We start from the raw sequence: 20,845 nt of genomic DNA on the forward strand, positions 1-20,845 counted from the left end.
GGCCAAGCAATATCACAGTTACCTATTTAGTCACCTACCAGTGACCCCTCACCCATCAAAGGGTACCAACACGAGGCTGAAATGAATGTAACATACCAAGCATGGCTGCCCAGCAAAAGCACCTGTAGGAAATGAGGGGTGCAAAATATTGAGGTAAATCTGTCCAGTTGATTCAGATGAGGTAACTTATTTCTCTTCCAGCCTCTGTGCAAGCAAACAAGAGGTATCGACAAGGCCCCTGGGACATGCAAGGGGGTTGGTGGCAGTTTCACCAAATCACTGAGGTATGAGTGGTTTTAGGCACTTTAAAATACCCTGTGATCCTATTGGGCATGAGCTAGGGGCAGCAGAAGGATCAGGTCCCAGAAAAGCTGGCCAAAGGCCACAAGTATCCCTACAGAGATGTGCTTTCAGAAAAGTGCCTGTATGAAGACAGCCCTTCTCAGGAGCCAGCCCTTGGAGACCTTGTCCTGCTTGGTCTGGGACAGCTGCTGTCCCCCAGGCAGCTGTGCCAGCAGCCAAAGATGACACAGTGATGGCTGGGAAAGATTTCAGGAAAATTTAAAATGCCAGAAAAAAGGGTAAAAACCATTAAATGTAATTGCTCAGCTCCTTAAAACCACTCATAAGACTGTCCTGGATTCATTAAAATCCTTTTCAAAGTGGGAGCTGTTGTTGTGTAGATGGGAAGGCGGTACAGGCTGTGTGGTAGGGAAAGGGCATTCAAGAGAGCTGGATTGCTGTGCCAAGGCCACTGGAGGGGTTTTGAACACGTAAGCCAAGGAGACAACTCAAACTGTTTGACATCTGTTCTTAAGGGTTCAAAGGAAGTAATTTTGGAGTCAGTGAAGACCGCTCTGTGGCTACAACCCTCTCGCACTCCTTTTCGGCCAACAGCTGAAAAACCTTGTCAGGCTGGCATTTACGCACCGCAGTATTAACTTCACAAGCACCTAGGGAATCTACAGTGCTCACAGTTCATGATGATTTGTCACCTAAAATTCTGGTGAGGTCACTCTACACCAGCCATTCAACATAAATTGTGGGATCCCTACAGATTTCTTGGTACAAATTCCTCTCTAGATGTCTCTTTTCTAGGTTCAATCTTGTAAACAAGTTCTCAGTAAGAAAGAACAGGCATGAATGTGTAATTCACATGCAGTCTTATTCAGTCAATTTTAAAAAGATCAAAGCTGAATATCCATGCAGTGGCCTGGTGGAGACTGTGTGGATGTCTTTTTCATGAGGAATTGACTCCCCTGCTTATTCATCCCTAAAACCAGAATCCTTCTGGCATTCCAGTAAAGAAATGTGTGTGTTAGACACAGAAATCCATCCTTATTTTGTGAAAAAAGTCAACTCCAGGTCACTTAAGAGTATTGAGAAATTTTGGTTGTTCCTCCCCTCTTGGTAAAAGTGTTTCTCCACCAATCTTCGGACCTTTTTTCTCCTAGAAACATGAACCATGGAGAAAAGTAGTTAAGCACGTGGTAAAACGCCTCCCAGACATTTCTTTGACAGAAGTTGTGGTAGGCCTAAATTATCTGATTAAATATTGAAAGACACCCTAGGAACCTCGACATTCTGAATTCTTACAACTTTGGTCAAAAGCAAATTCCCCACGGTTAACTAAAACAAAGCTTCAAGAACAGAAAGCAAGGAGAGAGTGTCCACTAAAACAAATCCTGCAGGTACCTGCGTGTACCTGACGAAATGCAGAGCTGCCTGGTTTTGCTGGGAACTTGTAAGGGCACTGAAGAAAACCATGGGACAAAAGTACCAAGAGAAGCAGCCAGAAGTGCTCAGAAACTGCTGGTTGACACTTACCTTTAGCATCCCATCTCGCTCCCACTTGAAGAGGCCACAGGCGCTGAAAGATGAAGGTGGCAGGTGAGGACCACTGTGGTGTGTGTTTGCTGCACAGTATGAGGGGGTCCAAAACTAGCCCCACACCTTTCTCACACTGGGCTAATGCTCAAGGGCTAATGTTCCCATTTTATGACATGGTTATGCGACTCCTAACACGTTACTTGTGAATGGACAGTAGAAAAGCCTCAGTCACTATTTCATGAATCTCATTTCCTACCTGCAGGGCTTTTTCGGGAGCCTGTGAAGGGAAATAGCTCGGTTTCCACAAGGGCATTTGAAAAATCGCTTGATGGCATCATGCCAGTGGTAGTCGTGGTTATCCTGCACACATGTCTCCAGAGGCTTGAAATAGGTGTAATTACACTGTCAGGGAAGAGAAGAGAGCTGTGAGTGCTTCCGCAGCACGTGAGACCTGTTCTGTGGGCTGGCAACACCTGAACATTCAGAGGAAAGCATGTCTGTCCTCCCCCATCCTGAGGAGCCCACCAGCCTGAGATCATCACCCTTTGTCGTTGCTCCTTCTAATGCCATCCTCCCCTCTTTGCCACCTGTTCCCAGCACCTCGTGGGGCACACAGGGACCCTCTGTGCAGCCCCCAAACAGATAGGAAAGGCAGTGAGAGGGAGGGTCCAGCAAGGGCTGAAACTCTGGGAACTCTCTAGCTCCCCACTTCCTCTCAGCACATTTGGGATTGTAGCAAAGCTCCACACCTTTTCCTGATGGCAAAATCCCTGAAACCAGGTAGAGGAATCCCCCCCAGTGTTATGTTTTCAAGGCACTTGGCTTATGTTGTCACAGAATATGGGGAACGAAGGGTCCTGGTACAAAGCACTTCAGGGAAGAGACTGGTAAATATTTTCAGGACATCAATACCCAAGGAACCCACTGGCACAAACATCAAGTTGAGATGTTCAGCACAGCCCTAAAGGCTGCCTGGCCAGTGTCTGCACGTCTCAGTCTCTAAGCGCATGGGCTGCTCTCAGCAAGGCATAAGGAACAAAGCTTTCTCCATTTGATCCTTGCACTGGACTATGGCCAAGAGAGTGACAGATGGGACTCTGCAGGATGGTCCAGCATCATTTTGTACAATCCATGTTCCACTCCACTGCTGTTACCCTGGCTCCCCTTCACTCACCGTTTTACATGTCACAACTCGACATTTCACTTCTTTAATGCTCCTCATCTTCTCTTCTATTTCTTCCTTTTTCACCAGTGGCTGAAAGTATTGCTCCTGCAGTTCAGCCTCAGCCTGTGGGGGCACACAAAAAGGGTTGTGGGGAGACAAAGGTGGGAGAAGCCACTCCATAAATGGCCTTAGAGCAAATTACTACCAGGCCTGCTTGAAGCAGACCGCAGTCTGGGAGCCAGAAAAACACCAAATCTCTCTTGCTTCAAAAAATTCATACAGTGCACGTGCTGTGTGTCGTCAACACTGAAACAAGCCACCTCCAAGGTGTATGAGTGGGTGGGTTTCACAACAGCATGTACTACTGAAATAAGTACATACCTACAAGGACAGTGCAGGGAGAGGTCAGGTAGCCAGATGTAATGAATAGAATTGGTTCTTAGCCAAAATATTATTCCTCAGAAGACCTTTAAACAACTAGGACTTCATACCAATACAAAGTGTCCAAAACAAGAGCCCTGTGCCACTGGAGGTGCTGTATCTCTGGCAACATGCTCAGCAAAGATGCCGATGGGAGAAACCCAACCCCTTTGCTCTTCAGGGCAACTGCTGGCATTTCACAGGCTCCACTACTTACATGAATCTCAGATGAAGGTGGCAGCCGTCTTTATGTCGCCAAGATGCCTAATTTGTCCCTCATTTCTTGACAGGTGGATAATTTGGTTTTAAGACAGGAGGATTTCTTTGGTCATCCACTAACCAGGAAACTTCATCGATTCTTATAAACACAGCAAAAAACCTGATGGCAACTTGACCTTACCACAGCTATGGCAACAGTGCTGACTTGCAGGCACTGCTTCCTGTGTGCTCAGAGACCCCTGACCCTACTCATCAGGACAATCTGGTGACATGTTTGGGTGCCTGATTCTTGCTGAAATCATTGTGAAGAGTCCAGACAGCTCCCTAGTTTTGAGCCCTCAGTCATGGCTGGATTGAGACCATACCTCTTTCAGGACATCTGTGTGCTTGGACTTGGCATTCAGGATTTTCTGGAACTCTTCTGACTCCAGATAGGCCAGCTGCTCACGCCGTTTCTTTTGGGCAGGCTCCAGTTCATCCATAGCTAGGGAGACAAAAAGGTTCAGTCCTACAGCGACCAAGTTCAGAACAAGGTTGCCATCTCTAAGCATGATCACTGCAGGAGATTCTGGAAGCCTGAGGTCTCTCAGGCAGATGTTCAGGTCAAACAGCAGCCTTTCATAGTTCAGGAGAACACGAAGCCAAGTTCAAATATGGCTTCAGAAAATAAAAACCCGAAGTTCTTTTTTTATGTAACATTGCATCTTCTCTCAAAGCACTGTACTAGGAATTTTCACATTACTCCCAGGGGAGCAAGCAGTGTTGTCTCCCTGACTGATGGAGAAGCTTTAAAGGAATTAAGCAATTTATCCAAGAACACACAGTAAACCACTAGCAGGCAAACTCAAGTTCCCCCAGAAAATTCAGGTACTTTCCCAGGTGGGGTTATTTCTTGGTTTCCCTGGGTTAAGTCAGCCATGCATTGCAGATGCTCAAGTGCCAGAAGAAAGGGAACAGATGAGGATAGGGAGCTATCAGAGATTACATCTTGCACTCTCTCTATAGAGTTAGAGATTGTTTAGCCTTTGCACCAAACCCCTTAAGTTCTAAATAAACATAACTTGGCCTCTCTTTGTCATAGCACAGGACATAAGAATATTTTTTTTAATCTAGAAGCTAACATTACATACCATTCTCTGCTTCTGTACCGTGTGGCTGAGCAACATTTTTCTCAACTCTTTCAACAATTTCTAGGATGTCATCATCAGCTCTTTTCCTCTTGACACTGTTCGGGTCAGTTTTAGCAAGAATCTGGCCTTTTGCTCGTAGTCGGTGTATTGCAGCCAGCTAGAAAACAGGGAAGAGCAGTGAATGTGTTGGTGACCAGTCTGGCTCCCATATTCCTACTTTCAGAATTAGCAGAGGAAGTCTGTCAAACAGAGGAGACAAGATCCACTGGCATGAGCATGCACCTGGTCAAAGAGAGGCCCAACAAAATTCCCAGCTCTGCTGTACATTTAATTCACCCCATCACCCAAGCTCTTGTGACATCCCAAACCATAAAATCACTCCTCCAGGGGTGTTACCAGACTTGATATGTCTGCAGCTGTGCTTTAATTGCTTCACAAATCAGTAAGTTTTCCAGAGGAATCAAATCACTTGAGATTTCCACATAAATTGGTAATAATTGGGAATTAATAGAAAACGGCATACAACTATTCCTTTCCATACTCCCAGAATGCTTCCTTGCTGGAAGAAAAAAAGTTTCTTTGACAAACATGTGAATAGATTTGTGCCAAGGAAAGATGCAGTCTGTTCTGGCTAGAAACCAAAGTTATCCAAACTCATGGCACAACATAGCTAAACTACTTTAGTTTACTGTTGCTTTCCTGGCAAACAGAACCCACAATACACAGCACTAGCAATGCCAAAGAACAAATATGCAGTTTAGTACTCCAGAGATTTTCAGCAGAAATCCCCTCACCCTTCCCAGCACTTAAGGGTTTTCATGCTTGTAAAACAATCAATAGCAACAGGCCTTACTCTCCTTTCTTCTGTAAAAATCACTTCAGCACCTCCCATCCTGGTCCAGTACCTATCCACAGCCTGATGCTTTAAGATGTCCCAAAGCCCAAAAACACAAAAGCAGAAAGAGCAGCCACTGGTGGACAGAGAAGCTCTGTCCCACCTGCATGAAGAAGAGTACAGGGACAGCCACACACCTACTCCAAACTGCTCTCCAAAGATAATTTGCCCAAGGGGTAACAGACTAAGTCGGGTCATGAAGAACAGAGTCAGCTCTACTCAAGAGAGGCTGCCAAGTGTTCATAAAGAAGTGTTTCTTCAGCAAAAAGCTTAGTTAGCATCAGGCTCATAATTTAAATGAGATGCCCTACCTCCCTGTTGCTTTTCCCAGTCCCAACCCAAGAGGCTGCTCTGTTCCTTGTCCATTCCCAATTGGCATTTGCTGAAATTGCCAGTTGTGTCAGTGGCTTGAGTGAGGTTTACCTCCAGAGAAGATCAAGAGTGAGCTCATGAACAACACACACAAGACAGACCCTAACAACCCACTTCTGACCGATTCAGGTGGATTTTGAACCAGCAAGAGACACCAGCTCTGCAGAGGCCCCTCTTTAGCAGCTGTTCCACAGCTCTGGAGGTTGACTGTAGGCAGGATGGTAGCACGGATCTTGGTACTAACAGCTGTCAGGAACCACAGGTTTCTTGTGTAGTGTAATATAGGCCAGTCTGATTTCACAAATCAGAAACTTCACTAACATCAGAACTGAGCTGGCCTATACCTGATAGAAGACTCTTCTGCAACTCCAAACCAAAGTTCCCTTAACCTCCCCCTCTTAATACTTACAAGATTCAAAGAGCTGTTACCTTTTTGGCTTCTGCCAAGCTGTCTAGCTTGGGTGCTGGAGGTGGAGACCCATCAAAGAAGAGTATATCTTCTCCTTCTGAGAAGCCTGCGCCTAGCCTGGGCCTTTGAGGAGCTGACATTTTTTCAGCTTTGGGAAACTCTGCCCCAGGTTTTGGGGAGTGGAGTGAGGACTGTCTGGAGGAGGATGGCAAAGCAGGGCTGCTGGCTTTACTTGTGTTCTGGAGAAACCTTGTAAGACAAGAATAATTCATTGAAATAGGGATCCAAGTCAAAGAGACAGAAAGGTTTAAGAAGTAGATAGGAGTGGAAGGGATGCAGACTGATTTTTCACTAATTGGCCTTTTATTGCTAGAAAATCATGCAGCAGTTCAGGCATTCAGGAGAGGAAAACAAGACAGGTAAGGAACCCACTGGGTCACTGAAATCAGGAGTGACTTGAAGTCACCAGGAGTGAATGACTAATTGCTTTCCAAAACAAAAAAAGAGAGAGAAGTATCAAATGAAGCTGGGAGGTGGGAGCTGAAAGCACAAAAATAGGCTTCTTTGCAGAACAGGTAATTAATCAGCGGGACTCCTTGTCACAGGAGTCACATAAACGCTTCGCTTTACACAGTTCATGGTGAAGAGTCTGGACAGGTTCACGGGAAAAAAACCCCATCCAACGTTCAGAGATGCTGTGACAGATACCACCTCTAGCTTGGAAAGTCCCTGAAATACCTAGTGTTGTAGGCTGGAAGAGCATTTGGGGGAAATATCATAACGATTGTGCCTAGTCTTATTATTCTCCTTCAGGTTCTGTTTTGGCTCCTGTTGAGCCTTTTGAGGCTACTTGGCTACATCAATCTCAGTCTCACCCAGGGTGGTTCTTCTGAGGTTCTTTTTAGGTTTGTTAACAAGATTTGTACTAAACACTTGGCAGTTCTTCAGGTTCAGAAGACCCTTGCAAGCCAGTAGTGAACAGAACCAGGACTCCTGATCCCAGTTTCCTACTCTAATTAGCCTCTTCCTATCATGATTCTCAGTTGCTGGGCACTGTGCTGCAGCACTTGGTTCTCCACTGAATACTGGGATATTTTTATTTAAATTAAGTTTTAATAAAAACAGTAAAACACCTCCCACAGTTATACTTAAGGCCACAATAACAGAACCCTTCCTATGAAGGTCAGTATGTATTACCGCCTCTGAATCTCTTCAGATCGCTTTTTTCGGGCCTCCAGCAATTTCTGTTTCTGTTGCTTGAGCAGTGCTGAAGCAGAGATGGACTGGAAATTACCTCCTTGCTTTTTTTCAGCATCTGGAAAAAAAAACAACAATCCAAAACAAAATAAAAAGCCACTAATGTTTCCTCAGAAGGAAGTTGAGTGTTTTCAGGAGTGGGTTTTCCTTCAGGCAAAAGGACAATACCTGCTTTGGTCCAGTGTTTGCAGAGGTTTCGTGCTCCAAAAGTTGGCTGTGCCAGCAGTTCCTTGAATTCTTCAGAACATTGCATGGGTCTCTTTGCTGCACCTGGAGCGGAAGAGGCAGAAATACAACAGATTTGGAGCCAGAAGGGAAGCAGGCCTGGCTTTAGAGATGTCCAATAGTCTAGGTTGGAAGAAGCCCCTGTGGGTCACCTGAGTGAGCAACCCCCCAAAGCAAGGCCAACTTCTACATTATATTTCATTGCCCAAGGCCGTGTCCTTACAGAGCACATCACAAAGACATTTCTACTCCTTCAGGAATTTCATCAGTCAGTCAGCTCCCCCTCAGCCTTGGCTGTCTGTGGTGCTCCTATGGTTCCCCTTTTTAGAATGTTTGAAAGCCCGAAGCCACTACATCTTATCCCTGGAGAATTAAGAGCAGCTAAAACCTAGACACAGGACACACACTATGTTGTCTGAAATGGAGGCAATTGAGGTAACTGAGAGATGTGAATAAATCATCTAAGTGGCACCTAGAGCACATAATTCGAATAATCTGTCATCTGCTCTCCAACAAGCATAAAGAGGGCATGATAGTAAGTGCTTTACAGAAGTGAAATGGACGCGGAGAAGATCAGTGACATCCCAAAGGCTAGGAAAGGAACATGCTTTGAAGATCACAAAAGAAAAGCACTAGAAATAGGCTGGGTACTCAGGAGGTCCCCTGCACTGCAGGCCTGACTCTGATTTATACTTAGTATTCCTTGGAAGATTTCAAGATTGACATAAGTCATTTATTTTAATCAAATAAAATAAATTCTCTGGTTCAAAGTTCTTACAACTTCCAGTTCCCATTAATCTGGCAAAGATCTTCTGTCACTGTCCAAAGACAGAACAGGAGACTTAATTCAGGGGCACTGATGAAAAAAAGATGCATGGATCTACACAGTTGCTTAGTTACATTTGCCTTGCAGCTGCGATCTCAAGAGGGAAGAGGAGTTTTGATCAATTGAGAAAGCAGCCTGCAAACAGCTATGTCCGTAGCAAACCAATTGCCAGGTTCATTCAGTGAGTAGCAGGGTCCTGGGACACATCTACACATCAACCTGGAAATATCTGGAGGGTGAAGAGACTACATGGGTAATTAGGTACCAATTTTCTGCCTGGTTTCCTGGACAATTGCATCAACTCCTCTCACGACCAGATTGGAGAGAGTGGTTTGAATCTTCCTTTTCGGCACTGCAGCTGCCGCACTAGAAAGAGGAAACAAAACCAGAACATCAGAGTTTTCCCATGCTTAGAGCAAGGACAGGAGCTCAAACTCTAGCCCAGTGCTTCCACAAGACTCCAGCCGCTCTAAAGGGTGACCCTCTCTGTCCTTGGGAAGGATGTGGATCTAAATCCAAATTCTAGCATGTTTAGGATCTCCCATTTCTCCCTGGGTTGAAATATTTCCTATGCCTTGAGAGAAAACTAAATGTAGGTAATGGCTAAGTTTGCTCACAGTTAGTTCCAGAAACAGAGAGAAGGCTGGAATTGCTTCATCACTGTGGAGTCACACCAGTTATCAGAGGGTAGTAGTAAGGGAATGAAAGCCATGTACAAGCACAGGGCTTGATCCAGCTGTGACTCTGGTCTTTCCACAGCTGTCTTCAGGGGGATTTGGATGAAGGACCTGTCCCCTCCATATTAGTTAGGAGATGCTTACTGACCTACTGATGTTGGTCACTTAATACGCAGCGTGTACTACCATCTCTTCATTAACACACAGTGGTACTGTATTACTTCAGTCAAGGAAGAGAAGAGGAGGAAATACAGGATATACCAAGTCTGGGATTAAATGCAATGAGCCATAACAAGATACGGGAAGGGAATGGCACTGAAAATTACTCATGTCAGAGACTCAAATGCTTGGGATCTCATGAAAAAGTTCATTTCATCTACTGAAACACAATGCTACCTGGCTTCACAGTGCAGTATTAATTTAGAGGTAAAAAACACCTCTTACATCTTAGAGCTGACTTAAAATTTTCCTATCAAATAGCAGCTCTGTCATCCCCTGGGGCAAGGATTACACCAAACATGGGGCATTTATTCTTATTTGGTGAATGTAGTTAAGTCAAAGGGATCTCTAACTAAATAGAACCCCTTGGAGATAGCTTCAGGCTCACTTGTATATGGAGGGAAATTCTGTGCAAAAGCAAGGGAAATAAGGGGTTTATCTTACACTGAGGCTGCATATGCTGCTGAAGAGACACCTCCATAGTAAAACCCATCCTGACACAGTCTCTCCTTCAAACTAGGATTTTTTCGACCAACTTTTTTGGGAATGCGGCCACCAGAGAAGGTGGATTGCAGATCTGCCCGCTTCGAGCTGAGCTTCTTGTACTGGGATTGTATGTGATACTGACAATATTCACAGTCGTTCTGAAAAGAAATGGGAAAAGCCTGTTGCAGAACATTAGCGATTACAATTTACTTCATTCCTCTCACTCACATGCATCCTTCTTTGGCTAAACTGAAGTAACAACTCCACTGTCATACTCCAGCATTTGACCAACTCAGCAAACATATGCCCACACTCCAACAATGAAAATTAAACTGAAATTGCCCATCCTAATCACTGGAAAAAAAAACTTGTGTGTCAAGGAATTTTAAGGCTATTCTTTGGCTCAAGTTAACTGATGTCGCAGGTCCTCTTGCCCAGATTCTGTACTCTTGACTCTGAACTGCCTGCAATTTTCTTACTGGTATGAACACAAAGGAAAACTAACACAGCAGCAAGGTATTTCATGCACTCATTTCAAATTAATTCATCAGTTTTCAGTGTCAATCTGAGAGAGTTTAGAACTGAAGATAGTGAGCCTGCCAGTCAAAGACAGCAATGCCATAAACAACCTCACTCAGGGTGTTAACTTTTTAATCAAAAAAACCCCTATTCTCGTTGATATTCATCTGCCCCAGATTTGTATAACTACAGTTTCCCCACAACCAAACATTTTTTGTCACTAATTAAACAGACAGCCAATTCCTTCACGAGGTTCTTCTGACAGACAGCCTCCACCTACAGTTTTTTGCAGGTGGTACTGGAACACCTCACTGACATTGAGAGCCTTGTGCACAGCCACCTCCTGGAGTGGGTCTGTAATCACAGCCTTGTTTTGCTACAAGTACCTTCTGTATTTGTCTTCCTCCCACTCCACACACTTTAAGTTCTTCCCCAGTTCTTCATTCTTTCATTTTCTCTCCTCCTTCTAAGTGCTGCCCTACTAACTATAATCCTTCTGAATTAGACAGGATTCCTTTCAGGTATCATAACATCACCATAGCCATGAGGTGACATAGTCCACAAGTCCTTTTAAACTAGTAGAAGTCAGTACTGTCCTTAAAAAAATCCCAACACTTTTTCCTCTCATCTCCAGTGCCCCACGTTCAGGTATAAATATTTTGGCAGCTTGTGGGGCACACTGGACCAGGGAACTTATTGGGTTAAAACTATCTCTGAAAGACACAACCATTCCCAAGAAAAACCTATTATTTTACCCTGGATGTGTTCTCTAGTGCAGTGCAGGGAAGCTTGCAGTGGCACAAAGGAGTGAAAGGGTGTGGAGAAGGTGGCAGTCAGGGGTCAAGACCATCTCTTTTAACCACAGCACCAGCTTTGTATTTAGGGAACTACTATGCTGCTACTACAGTGCCATCACAGCAGCAGCTCCTCTGGGTTTGATTTCCCAGTTTCTCCACCCACTTTAGCTAGTTTTAAGTCAAGATCCAGAAACAAGTCAAAGAGTCAGAGCATCAGTACAAAATCAGCAGCCAGATTTTTACCAACAGCTTAAGAATGTCCTAACTACTGAGATACAGACCAGGTTCACAATCTGTGCACAAGGATCACCATTCTTCTTCCTGGCTTTGCAGGTGCCCATGTCCAGAGCTTCACCCATGAGGAGGATCTTCTGGGGATGGTCAACAGACAAACACACCTAGAAAGAAATCAGAACATGCCTTGAGGAGGACTGGATGGGCTCCTTTCTAGATGTCACTGGTTTGGCTCTAGTCCAGTTTGATAACTCTGGTATTAACAGTGCAGTTTTAAAATGCAGGCCTAGTTTAAGAAAGCCACATTATGTTCAGATTGAGAAAAGGCTCAGCTAAAAAGAAAAAAGGTGTATTTCTTTCTCACAAAGAGATGAAAGACATTGGATTTCTATGCTTAGAGCCTCAGGAAACCAAGGACCAGCAAAGGCAGATCTAGTTGTGTTATAAATGATGGTCCTGTAAAACTACTTGGCTCTGACACCATCATGGCAACCACATTTGGCAGTGGATGGTAAGGGGAGATGTAGAAGAGCTCTTTGTCCCTCTCCATGTGTCTAGGTGCAATCAAAACTGACTCCTGTACAAGAAGATTGTCTACTTCACACAACCAAAGATACTAGCAATTGTGTCTGTAGGTAAGAAACACTCTGAGAAGCCAGTTTCAATGTAGTTCTAAATGTGTACATTTTAGCTAAGAACAGCCATTCTTAACAGTTAAATACAGTCCTTACATTAAATCTGGTATGCCTTTCTACTCACCAACAGGACTTCCTACTGCTTATTCATGTTAATTTTAAGCAATTATATAGCGTAATAGACAATTAATGAGATTCTTAATTTTTCCATTTGGAGAATTTAATATGCAAAACACTACATCACCAGCTACTAGACTGAAATTTCTCTTGACAGAAGTCAGCAAAAACGGTTTCCATTCCAGTGCAATTAAAAAGATATTAAAAATATTAATTTCTTAGCAAAATGATCACCTTAAGTGTTTTGATACATACAGAAAAATAATTCATCATGTTCTGCATTTAAAAGTAATTGATTAAACAAGCGAACTACTATGTATCAACTTACATAATACATAATTTGTTTAATAAATCCAATATTGCTTTTTCTCAGTCGTGATTTTGAAACCAGGAAACATTTGGCAATCATATCTCATGCTTAAATTCGAAGAGAGAAATGAGCTTCCCCACCTCTTTCAGCTTTGAGAGACCTCTAGGCTGAAATAAGCATTGCACTGAAGTAGCCAAATAAACTGAAATGAAAATGAATTCCCTACATCTCTGGAAGAGCCGACTGCTATTGAGAGCAGATTAAACACTTGAATAAACTCTGGTTTTAGATGCTTAATAGGACTTCTTGAAGTTCAGTCTTCCAAAAGGACAGGAGCAAGCATACACCATGCAAATATCGCAATGCAATTCAAAATGTCTAGGCAGACTGCTGTAATTTTAGCCTTAATACGTGTTATAAAGCTAAATCTCAAGCGGATATGAAAAAGTTCAGCTATGGGTTTTTATCAACAGCTAATGGGCAAGTCAAAAATCCTCTCACCTCATCTGAGCCTTCCTTAGGTTTCATAGGATTAGCATTGAGCAGCCCGATGACTGTGCCTTGGTCTGTCTTCCAGTGCTCTTTGTGGACATCACCGAACAAGAAGAGTGAGACACACTGATTGAGATCCCGTAGGTCGTTCAGCCGCCAGATGCTGAAGGTTCTGCCCTGAAAAAGACATTTGCTTTTCTTTCAGCTCTCAGTACAGAGACACTGACTTGCACCCCCTCTTACTGTTGCTTTTGAAGAGTTATTCTGATTTCCCCCACCCTGGGTTTTCCCAATTCAGAAAAGCGCAATTTCTAACCTCAGCAGAGGTTAGACACAGAATCTCCAGCCACACCACACAGCCAGTTCTGGGATTTTTAAAGGCTAAAATAGCACAATCGTACTGCTACCACCAATCTTTCTGATATTAAAGCTGGACAGCACTTTCACTTGTTGAACAGAGGTTTTTTTACTCCACTGAACAAATAAAACCAAGGCATATCCAGATCTCTGTTTCATCAGTGACTTTCTACAGGACATGTACACCATCTAGGACAGAATGACCTCTAGGGAAATGATGGAGAGCAGAATGTGTTGGCACATTTAGAACACAAGGGCTGTCTAGAAATACTGAGTCACAGTCCTTTTTTTTTTTTTTTTCACACTGGCATTTAACATATAACAGTGGATCAACAGATTTAAGACAGATTTATGCTATGGTTATATTAGCCAATGCTACTGTCTGGGACAGTCGCACCAGATAAACTAAGGACTTACCCTGAGGACAAAAAGCAGAATTACTGCATGAAACCAGATGAGCCAAGATCTTTAATACAGTAGCTTTTCATTAACTACATGGAGTTGGCCGATTAAGTTGAAGACCTAATTAGTTTCTCAGGAAAGAAGACCAGCATTTCACTTGAACTAGGCAGGAGACAGAACAGAGTTACTTACATTATTTGTGCTCTGAGGAGTGACCTTCTTCAGTATGACTCCAAATGTTACCCAGTCTATTTCCTCCAGATTTTCTGCAGCAAGTTTGCTCTTCAGCTGGGACAGTCGGATGAGCTTCCGGTTAGCCATCTTCCTGTCCATTTCAGCTGAAGACACCCGGGGTTTTCTAGTTCAAGCAAAAACATGCAAAAGAGAACACATCCATTGGCATAAACGGACAGAGAACCAAATCCATCCAGCATTTTCCTGGGGAGACTACCTCTTGCTACAAAACTTCTCTGTGCCTTATTTCACCCTGAGGTCACTTGAAACAAAACCACTCGATTCAGGACACCGTACAAATATCAGAAAGCTACTGATCACGCTGGTTTTTGTCCAAATAGCTGCAGTGCAACTTAGCCCCGAACCTGCATTAACTCTGCACATTTCAGGAATGACTGGGTAGGACTGTGTGAGCATGGTTTGGAAATCCAGTGTGGTTTCTGGTGAGGAAAGACACCGTGAGTATTCAGAGACCTCTTGTGGCCACATGGAGTATGGGGATCACGGGAGGCTCCCGAGGCTCCTCAGTGCCGAGCAAAATCTGCTCAACTGGAGCACAGTTGGGCTTTGCACATGCCCACTGCTTCCCTTTTCTACCACTGAGGACACCCCAGGGAAGGCAGTGCTAATAAAATGATAGCTTTTTTTTGTTAGAAAAGAGGAAAGGTAAAAATAGAACTAGAAATGTGGTACTCAGCCAAAAGTCAATGTTACCTATTTACTGATCAATCAACCAATGCTGTGGCTTTGTGTTATATCCCTTAATGACAACTGATTAATCTGACATGGTTAAATGATGTATATACATCAAATCACAAGTCCAGTTCTCCATGCACCACTTTTGCCACTAGCACCACAGGACATTGGAGCAACTGCTTTTTCTCTCCCGTGACTGGAGGGTGATGTCCCCAGACAGAGCTCAGCGCTGGGCTGCTGACCTTAATCTCAGTCCCGAGAAGGTTTCCACAGACACTGGCTGAGTCGTTGCACTGGAGCATGCAGGCATGTGAAGAGTCTTCTCTCTGATAACCTTACTGGGTGTGTTCCCTGTGGCAGACTTGAGAGGCTGGAATGCCAGACTGAGGACTTGCCGTGGAGGAGGAGTCTTGTTCTCTTTAGCAGGAAAAAAAAGCAAGGCAAAAAGTCTTGATGATGAAAGAAAACTTCTAAATAAAAATAACACTAACTTACACTGACCAGAGACAGAAGTTTAATATAACACACTTAAGAAAAAGGTGTAAAACTGTCTTATTTGTACTGAACTGGTCTCCCAGTCATCTGGGAACTGACAACTCCAGATCAGTCACATGTAACTCAAGCAATGAGTTCTGCCTGGTGAGGAGCTTCCCAGAAGAGCTCTCATTTTCCAGGCAAGCTAAAGGGTAGGATACACAGATGTAAACTAGACTGCTGGCAGTGTCCAAGTTAACCATAGCAGTACAGAGCACAGCACCCATTGTGAAGAATACAATTATTAACTCTGTAGTAAGCTCTGTCCTGCTGTGACCAGACCACTACTAGTGCACTGACTAGTGTAAAACTATCCTGGATCTGTCCACACTGCTGCTGTGAACCAGATAGGCTTTCAACAGAAGCCCAGTGTGTTTCAGAAAAAGGCAGACTGAGAATGGTACCTGCTGAGGCTGCCTTTGATTTCTGGATTCCTCGCTTGGCTGGTGGTAAAGGATTGCCCAGCTGGGCTGAGAAACATGGAGACTCTTGCAGCTTCTGAACTTTCCTTTCCTTTAAGGGTGGACAGGGAGATTTATCTGGCCAAGGAAACAAAAAATTATGAGATCTCAGGATCTGGACTCAAACACTAAGAATTGCTCCAAACTAAGTAATTCTCTGAATAACAAGACCAAGTCAGGGTCCTACATGAAAACCCTTTAGCTAAGTTGCCAGCATCTGAAATGCAACAGCTGAAAAAGCCCCAATGACTCTTCCCCATGATGACCTAAAATTCTGGATGTCACTGAAACCACAAAGCTGTGGAAAGTAGGAACATCCCTTTGCTTTCCAATTTTCCCATGTAGTTTCATTACTACACCCAACGTGCTACAGCAACAAACACAGCTGTATTTTGAGTGTACCAACATCTACCAGTAAGAAGGGACACTTCCAGAAGACCCTGGAGCACTTCAGTCATGCAAGCTGCCCCATCTAGAATCAGTCTATGACACGGATACCAAAACTGCAGCTCACTGATTTAGTCTGTAGTTGCAGAAACAACCTGTGTGGGAATACACCAGACCACCATTCCTCCTTGCTACTCAGTGCCCACTTTAGGATTATCTAGAGTCTGGCCTATAAATTGCATGTTGGTAGGCCAACAAATCATAAACCCATTTAATTAGTCTCATTACCAGGGGTTTCCTTCTCAGGGCCTGAACTGGATTGCTGCCCAATAGCAGTCTTCTGCAACTGCTCCTGTAACATCTTCATCTGCTCTTGCAATTTTCTCAGCTCAGCTAGGAAAGAAAGGAGAAGAAAAAGGATCATAATGAAGACAGCGGGAAGCCATTGCAAACAGGGATTTATGAGATCCTGGGAAGCCTGGCAGTTTTACTACATCATAGGAACTTAGAAAACAAAGACTAGAGCCACAGTACAGATTTAATTGATTCTACATAGCTCACAGTGAAGGGATGCTTTTCCGTACAACCTGGAGATGATTTCTCTCATATAAATATTTAACTTGACCATGGTATGTTCCTTGCCATGTTGCATTTATCTTTCCTGTTGAACATAAGACAACTTAAACAGCTGATGATTGCACTCCTTACTATAAAGAAATGCTTCCAATATAATCAAATATGTGGCCTGGACAGGGGAAGGCTCAGTGGCCAGCTCTGCTCCCACACTGACTGGCATGGCAGAACCTCCTGCCGATAAGTCCTAGGGGACAGGGAGAGCTGTGCTGCTGAAAGATGCCAGGGTAACAGCGCTGAAGACTAAATCAACATTGCTCTTCAGACAAGGTGCCCGCACACAGGCAACCTTCTCTATCCTGCTCAGCAGACCTAGTTTAGTTTCCCTGGCTTACTTCAGTCTTCTGTCTTTCTTTTGGGAAAATAGGTTTGATGAATTTTGCCACTGAGCACTGAAAACTGGACTCAGAAACCTTCACAAGGACTTTCTATATTTCCCTATCTGGGCACCATCTTAAACTGAGAAGCAGCAGGACCTACCTTCTGCACATTAGCTCTCTAGAGACAAGATATATGTGATAAAACTGATAAAATATGCTGTTACAGAAACCTTGCAGTTCTTGGTTGGTCTTCTCTTTTGCCTGACTGGGAGCTGAAGTGGGGACAGTTTTTTCTGCCTCCTCTTCTTCCAGCAGGTCATCCACATCTCCAAACAGCGCAGCCAGGTTCTCCTTCTGTTCATCAATCACATCGTCCTCGGCATCGACCTCCTCAGTGTAGGACGCATCATCTTCTGCATCAAAGAGCTCATCGTATTCATCTGGTTCTCCCCCCTCATTCTCTGGGGGATCTTCTTCCTCAGGAGAATTCCCCTCCTCAGTTGCCTCGCTTTCTTCCAGGAGGGAGGCCAACAGATCCAAGTCATCATCAGCTAAGGCAAAAATTAAACTCAGCGTTATTTCTTTCCAGTTAGAGGAAAGTTGCCATGGAATAAAATATCCATGATACCCTAATCACAAGCTAATGACAACCAAAAGTAAATGAGAACAGCAAGTGGCATTCTTCAAAAACTACTTCAACTTTGGCTAAAGAAAGATAAAGCAGCTTCCTGCCATCTGGTTGGATGGAAACGTGGTTGCAGACACTAAGTTTATGATCCAGGCTGGCTGGTCAGCAGAAAATTTGCAAAATACTTAGTGCTGGCTTTTCCTCCTATGCAGCTGCTTATACGATAGCTGCTGTTACAAAGAAAAGCCTTGGGACTTGTAAAGGTGTAGCCAGGAGCTCTACAGAGACACCCACGTAGCTTTTCACAACAGAAGCTGAAGAGGAAGATGCAAGGCAGGCAAGAAAGCATATCCTCAGATATGCTTTGCTGAAAGAAGAGAACAGAAAGCAAAGAAACATGGATCAAAGGGACAAATAATGGAAAAAAGAAAATCAAGTAGAGAGAGAAAGGAATGGGACAGACAGAGCAGAACTAAAATTCAGAACAATATAAATTTACTCAGCCTTTGCTGCTGAAGAAAACAAAACCCAGGAAGGGAGAGAGGAGCCTCACAAAAAGGTGACAACAATGAAGGCAAGGGGCAACCTCAAAGGCCTCCGTAAGTGAAGTCAGTGCAACATAATTTCCTTTGCTAAAACATTTATGAAGCTTTCTGGACACTTGAACTTATTAACTAACATATTGTTCAGAAGACAACTTTCCTACTGAAAGTAAAAGAGTACTTTCCTCCTTACCGTCCATGATTTCACCAGGATTTCTTCAAGAGCTCCTCAAGGAAAAAAATTCTCTGTTACAGGAAGAACAGTGATACTGTTAAAGTAGATACAGCTCAACTAGAAATACATACTGTGTTCAGGGTCCTTATTTGATCATTTGCAAACCAACAGCTTGTTTTTGTTTCCAGCTGCAGATGAGGACTCCACTAAATTAAAAACTCTCACATACATTCATTTTCTACATCTAAAGTCTGACCTATGCTGAACTCACTGCAGTGTAAGGGCATTACATACATAACAGACACAGATTTTAAGAAATGCCTACCATGTTCTCCTAGTAATAACCATTCCCATCTCATCAGTCCTGTTATAATCATAATTAGCACTTAACTAAAGCAAATGTTCCAAAATGGATTCAGTCTTGATTTGAAAATGGAAGAAGGTAGCAGGGTTTCGCTCACTCCTCGCAACATAGTTCTTATTCTTAAAAGCATACGTTCTACATTTCTCACAGCTTCCTCATTTCATGGACACATGTCCATGAAATATAATCAGCAGAGGCAGACATAAATGGCCAAGGAAAGACTGGATAACAAGAAAAGAAATCCACTGGGGATGGATTACTCACAAACTCAAACTAACTCTGTGCTTACAGGTCTCCCTGCTGCCGAGACTTTTGTTTTGCCCATAAACTCCACTTTTAATAGTTCTCTCTTTGATCTTGCTCCACAATATTAATTTTCAGTAAGGACCAAAACTCAAGGCGGCCGCGGCGGGTCACCCCAGGATCTCCCCCTGCCTCTCCTGACGGCCAGTCCCGGGCTCCCAAGGACCCGCAGAGCTCGCCTGTGCCGTGCCCACCGCCTCCCCCCTCCCCACAGCAGCCGCGGGTTCCCCATCCCGGCTCCCCATGGATCCCCGGGATCCAACGCCCCCTCACAGGGGATCCTGCTTCCCCTCACGGCTCCCCGCCCCGCTCGGCCGCCTCCCCCACCCAGAGGAACCCCAACCTCCCCCAGGGCTTCCCCGTGGATCTCCGGCCCCTCACTCCAGCCTCTACCCGCCGAGGATCGCTTTCTGGGGTACCGGCCCCCCGCACCCCCCGGCCCTTCCCTCCCACGGCCCCACTCACGACCAGCCGCGCGCTCCTCGGCACCCGCCAAAATTCCAACCTGGCCCCGCCCCCTCCTGCGCATGCGCGGGCCGCAGCTCCGGGGTGCGCGCGGCGGCGGCGCGCGCCTGCGCCATCGTTAGTGCTGGCAGCAGAGGCGCCGCCCGGCGCCATCTTGGTTGTGGGTGGGAGGCGGGGAGGGGGTTTGGGCCAAGGGAAGAGCGGCTGGTCACGGGTGTGAGGATGACGATGTGATCCGCCTCACACTGCCTCTGGGGCAGCTCGGTGATGTGAAACCTGTGTCTCTGGGTCAGCTGTTGGTGAGCCCGCTTTGGGTGTAAATAACTGCCTGTGTCCGGTCGGAGTGACCTCCAGGGGCGGTTACAGCAGGCACCGTAGTCATCTGAATTACCTAAATTATCTCATCACTTGTGTTAACCCAGCAAATTAAAACTCGGGTATTGTTGCCCTGTTCAGTTGACAGGATTTGTAGTCTGGTTCAGTATTTCTTTGGTATGAGCAACCATGATTCTGTGAAAAATAATATTAATGAGTATGTATGAGCTCATTGCTCTAGTCCCTTCCTCCTTGTATCAATTATATGCAGAAATCACCCCAAAATTGCCCCGCAACCAGAAGGATTTGAGCTTGGATCTCAAGGCTCTTGCACTAAGTCCATTCTGCACAAGGTAGTATGTTCTACCCAAAGAAAGAGAGGATGCCTCTGGTATTTAAGGCCGGCGGTACCAGTAGCGAGGTAGGAAAGACAAATTAAGGATAGAAATTCTGTGCTAGCTGAAGGAATCAAGAAGAAGCTCCAGCAGATGGCAGGAAAAAATTCAAAGAGAGAAATGCTCCGCTGAGCGGTTGAAATGCTCTGCTGAATAGTTGTCAACCAAGCTGTCCGGCGCATGGCATGTTAGACACTTTCATTTTCAGGTTTTCTCTGAAAAACCACATGCCTAGCCCAGACATGCTGGGCTAACTCATTCTGTGTGCATCGACCTGCGTGATGCTCATGCAAATGCGTTTCAGGGGAGCCGGAGCAATGAATAATGACAGGAGCTGGGGAGGAGCGTGTGGGGGCTGAGGGTGCTCCTCCATATTGCTGCTCATCCACGATGGAGGTGG

At 44.7% G+C, this 20,845-nt stretch overlaps 1 protein-coding gene across 1 annotated transcript; it reads right to left on the reverse strand.

Annotated features, from left to right (window-relative positions):
• Nucleotides 1-1,147: 1,147 nt before the first annotated feature.
• On the reverse strand, nucleotides 1,148-19,308 carry MCM10 (minichromosome maintenance 10 replication initiation factor). The gene is made up of 20 exons (XM_074825503.1): nucleotides 19,257-19,308; nucleotides 18,622-18,674; nucleotides 17,489-17,809; nucleotides 16,594-16,698; nucleotides 15,862-15,996; nucleotides 15,166-15,340; nucleotides 14,186-14,351; nucleotides 13,244-13,411; nucleotides 11,728-11,844; nucleotides 10,089-10,288; nucleotides 9,014-9,114; nucleotides 7,866-7,967; nucleotides 7,638-7,755; nucleotides 6,461-6,689; nucleotides 4,765-4,921; nucleotides 4,000-4,118; nucleotides 3,005-3,118; nucleotides 2,087-2,232; nucleotides 1,828-1,870; nucleotides 1,148-1,450 (listed from the first exon to the last, which is right to left on the reverse strand). The coding sequence occupies exons 2-20, from the start codon at nucleotides 18,626-18,628 to the stop codon at nucleotides 1,367-1,369; spliced, it is 2,607 nt and encodes an 868-aa protein (XP_074681604.1). The 5' UTR covers nucleotides 18,629-18,674; nucleotides 19,257-19,308; the 3' UTR covers nucleotides 1,148-1,366.
• Between the last annotated feature and the right edge of the window lie 1,537 nt (nucleotides 19,309-20,845).

This window comes from Strix aluco, chromosome 5 (genome assembly GCF_031877795.1).
Source record: "Strix aluco isolate bStrAlu1 chromosome 5, bStrAlu1.hap1, whole genome shotgun sequence".
Taxonomy (NCBI): Eukaryota; Metazoa; Chordata; class Aves; order Strigiformes; family Strigidae; genus Strix; species Strix aluco.

What these genes read in the sequence shown, in the direction of transcription:
- MCM10 (XM_074825503.1), bottom strand. An exon ending in CTCCTCAGAGCACAAATAAT is followed by an intron (nt 13,412 to 14,185) that starts GTAAGTAACTCT and finishes TGTCTTTTTCAG; the next exon opens with GGCAGAACCTTCAGCATCTG. An exon ending in AGCGAGATGGGATGCTAAAG is followed by an intron (nt 1,451 to 1,827) that starts GTAAGTGTCAAC and finishes TCATGTTTCTAG; the next exon opens with GAGAAAAAAGGTCCGAAGAT.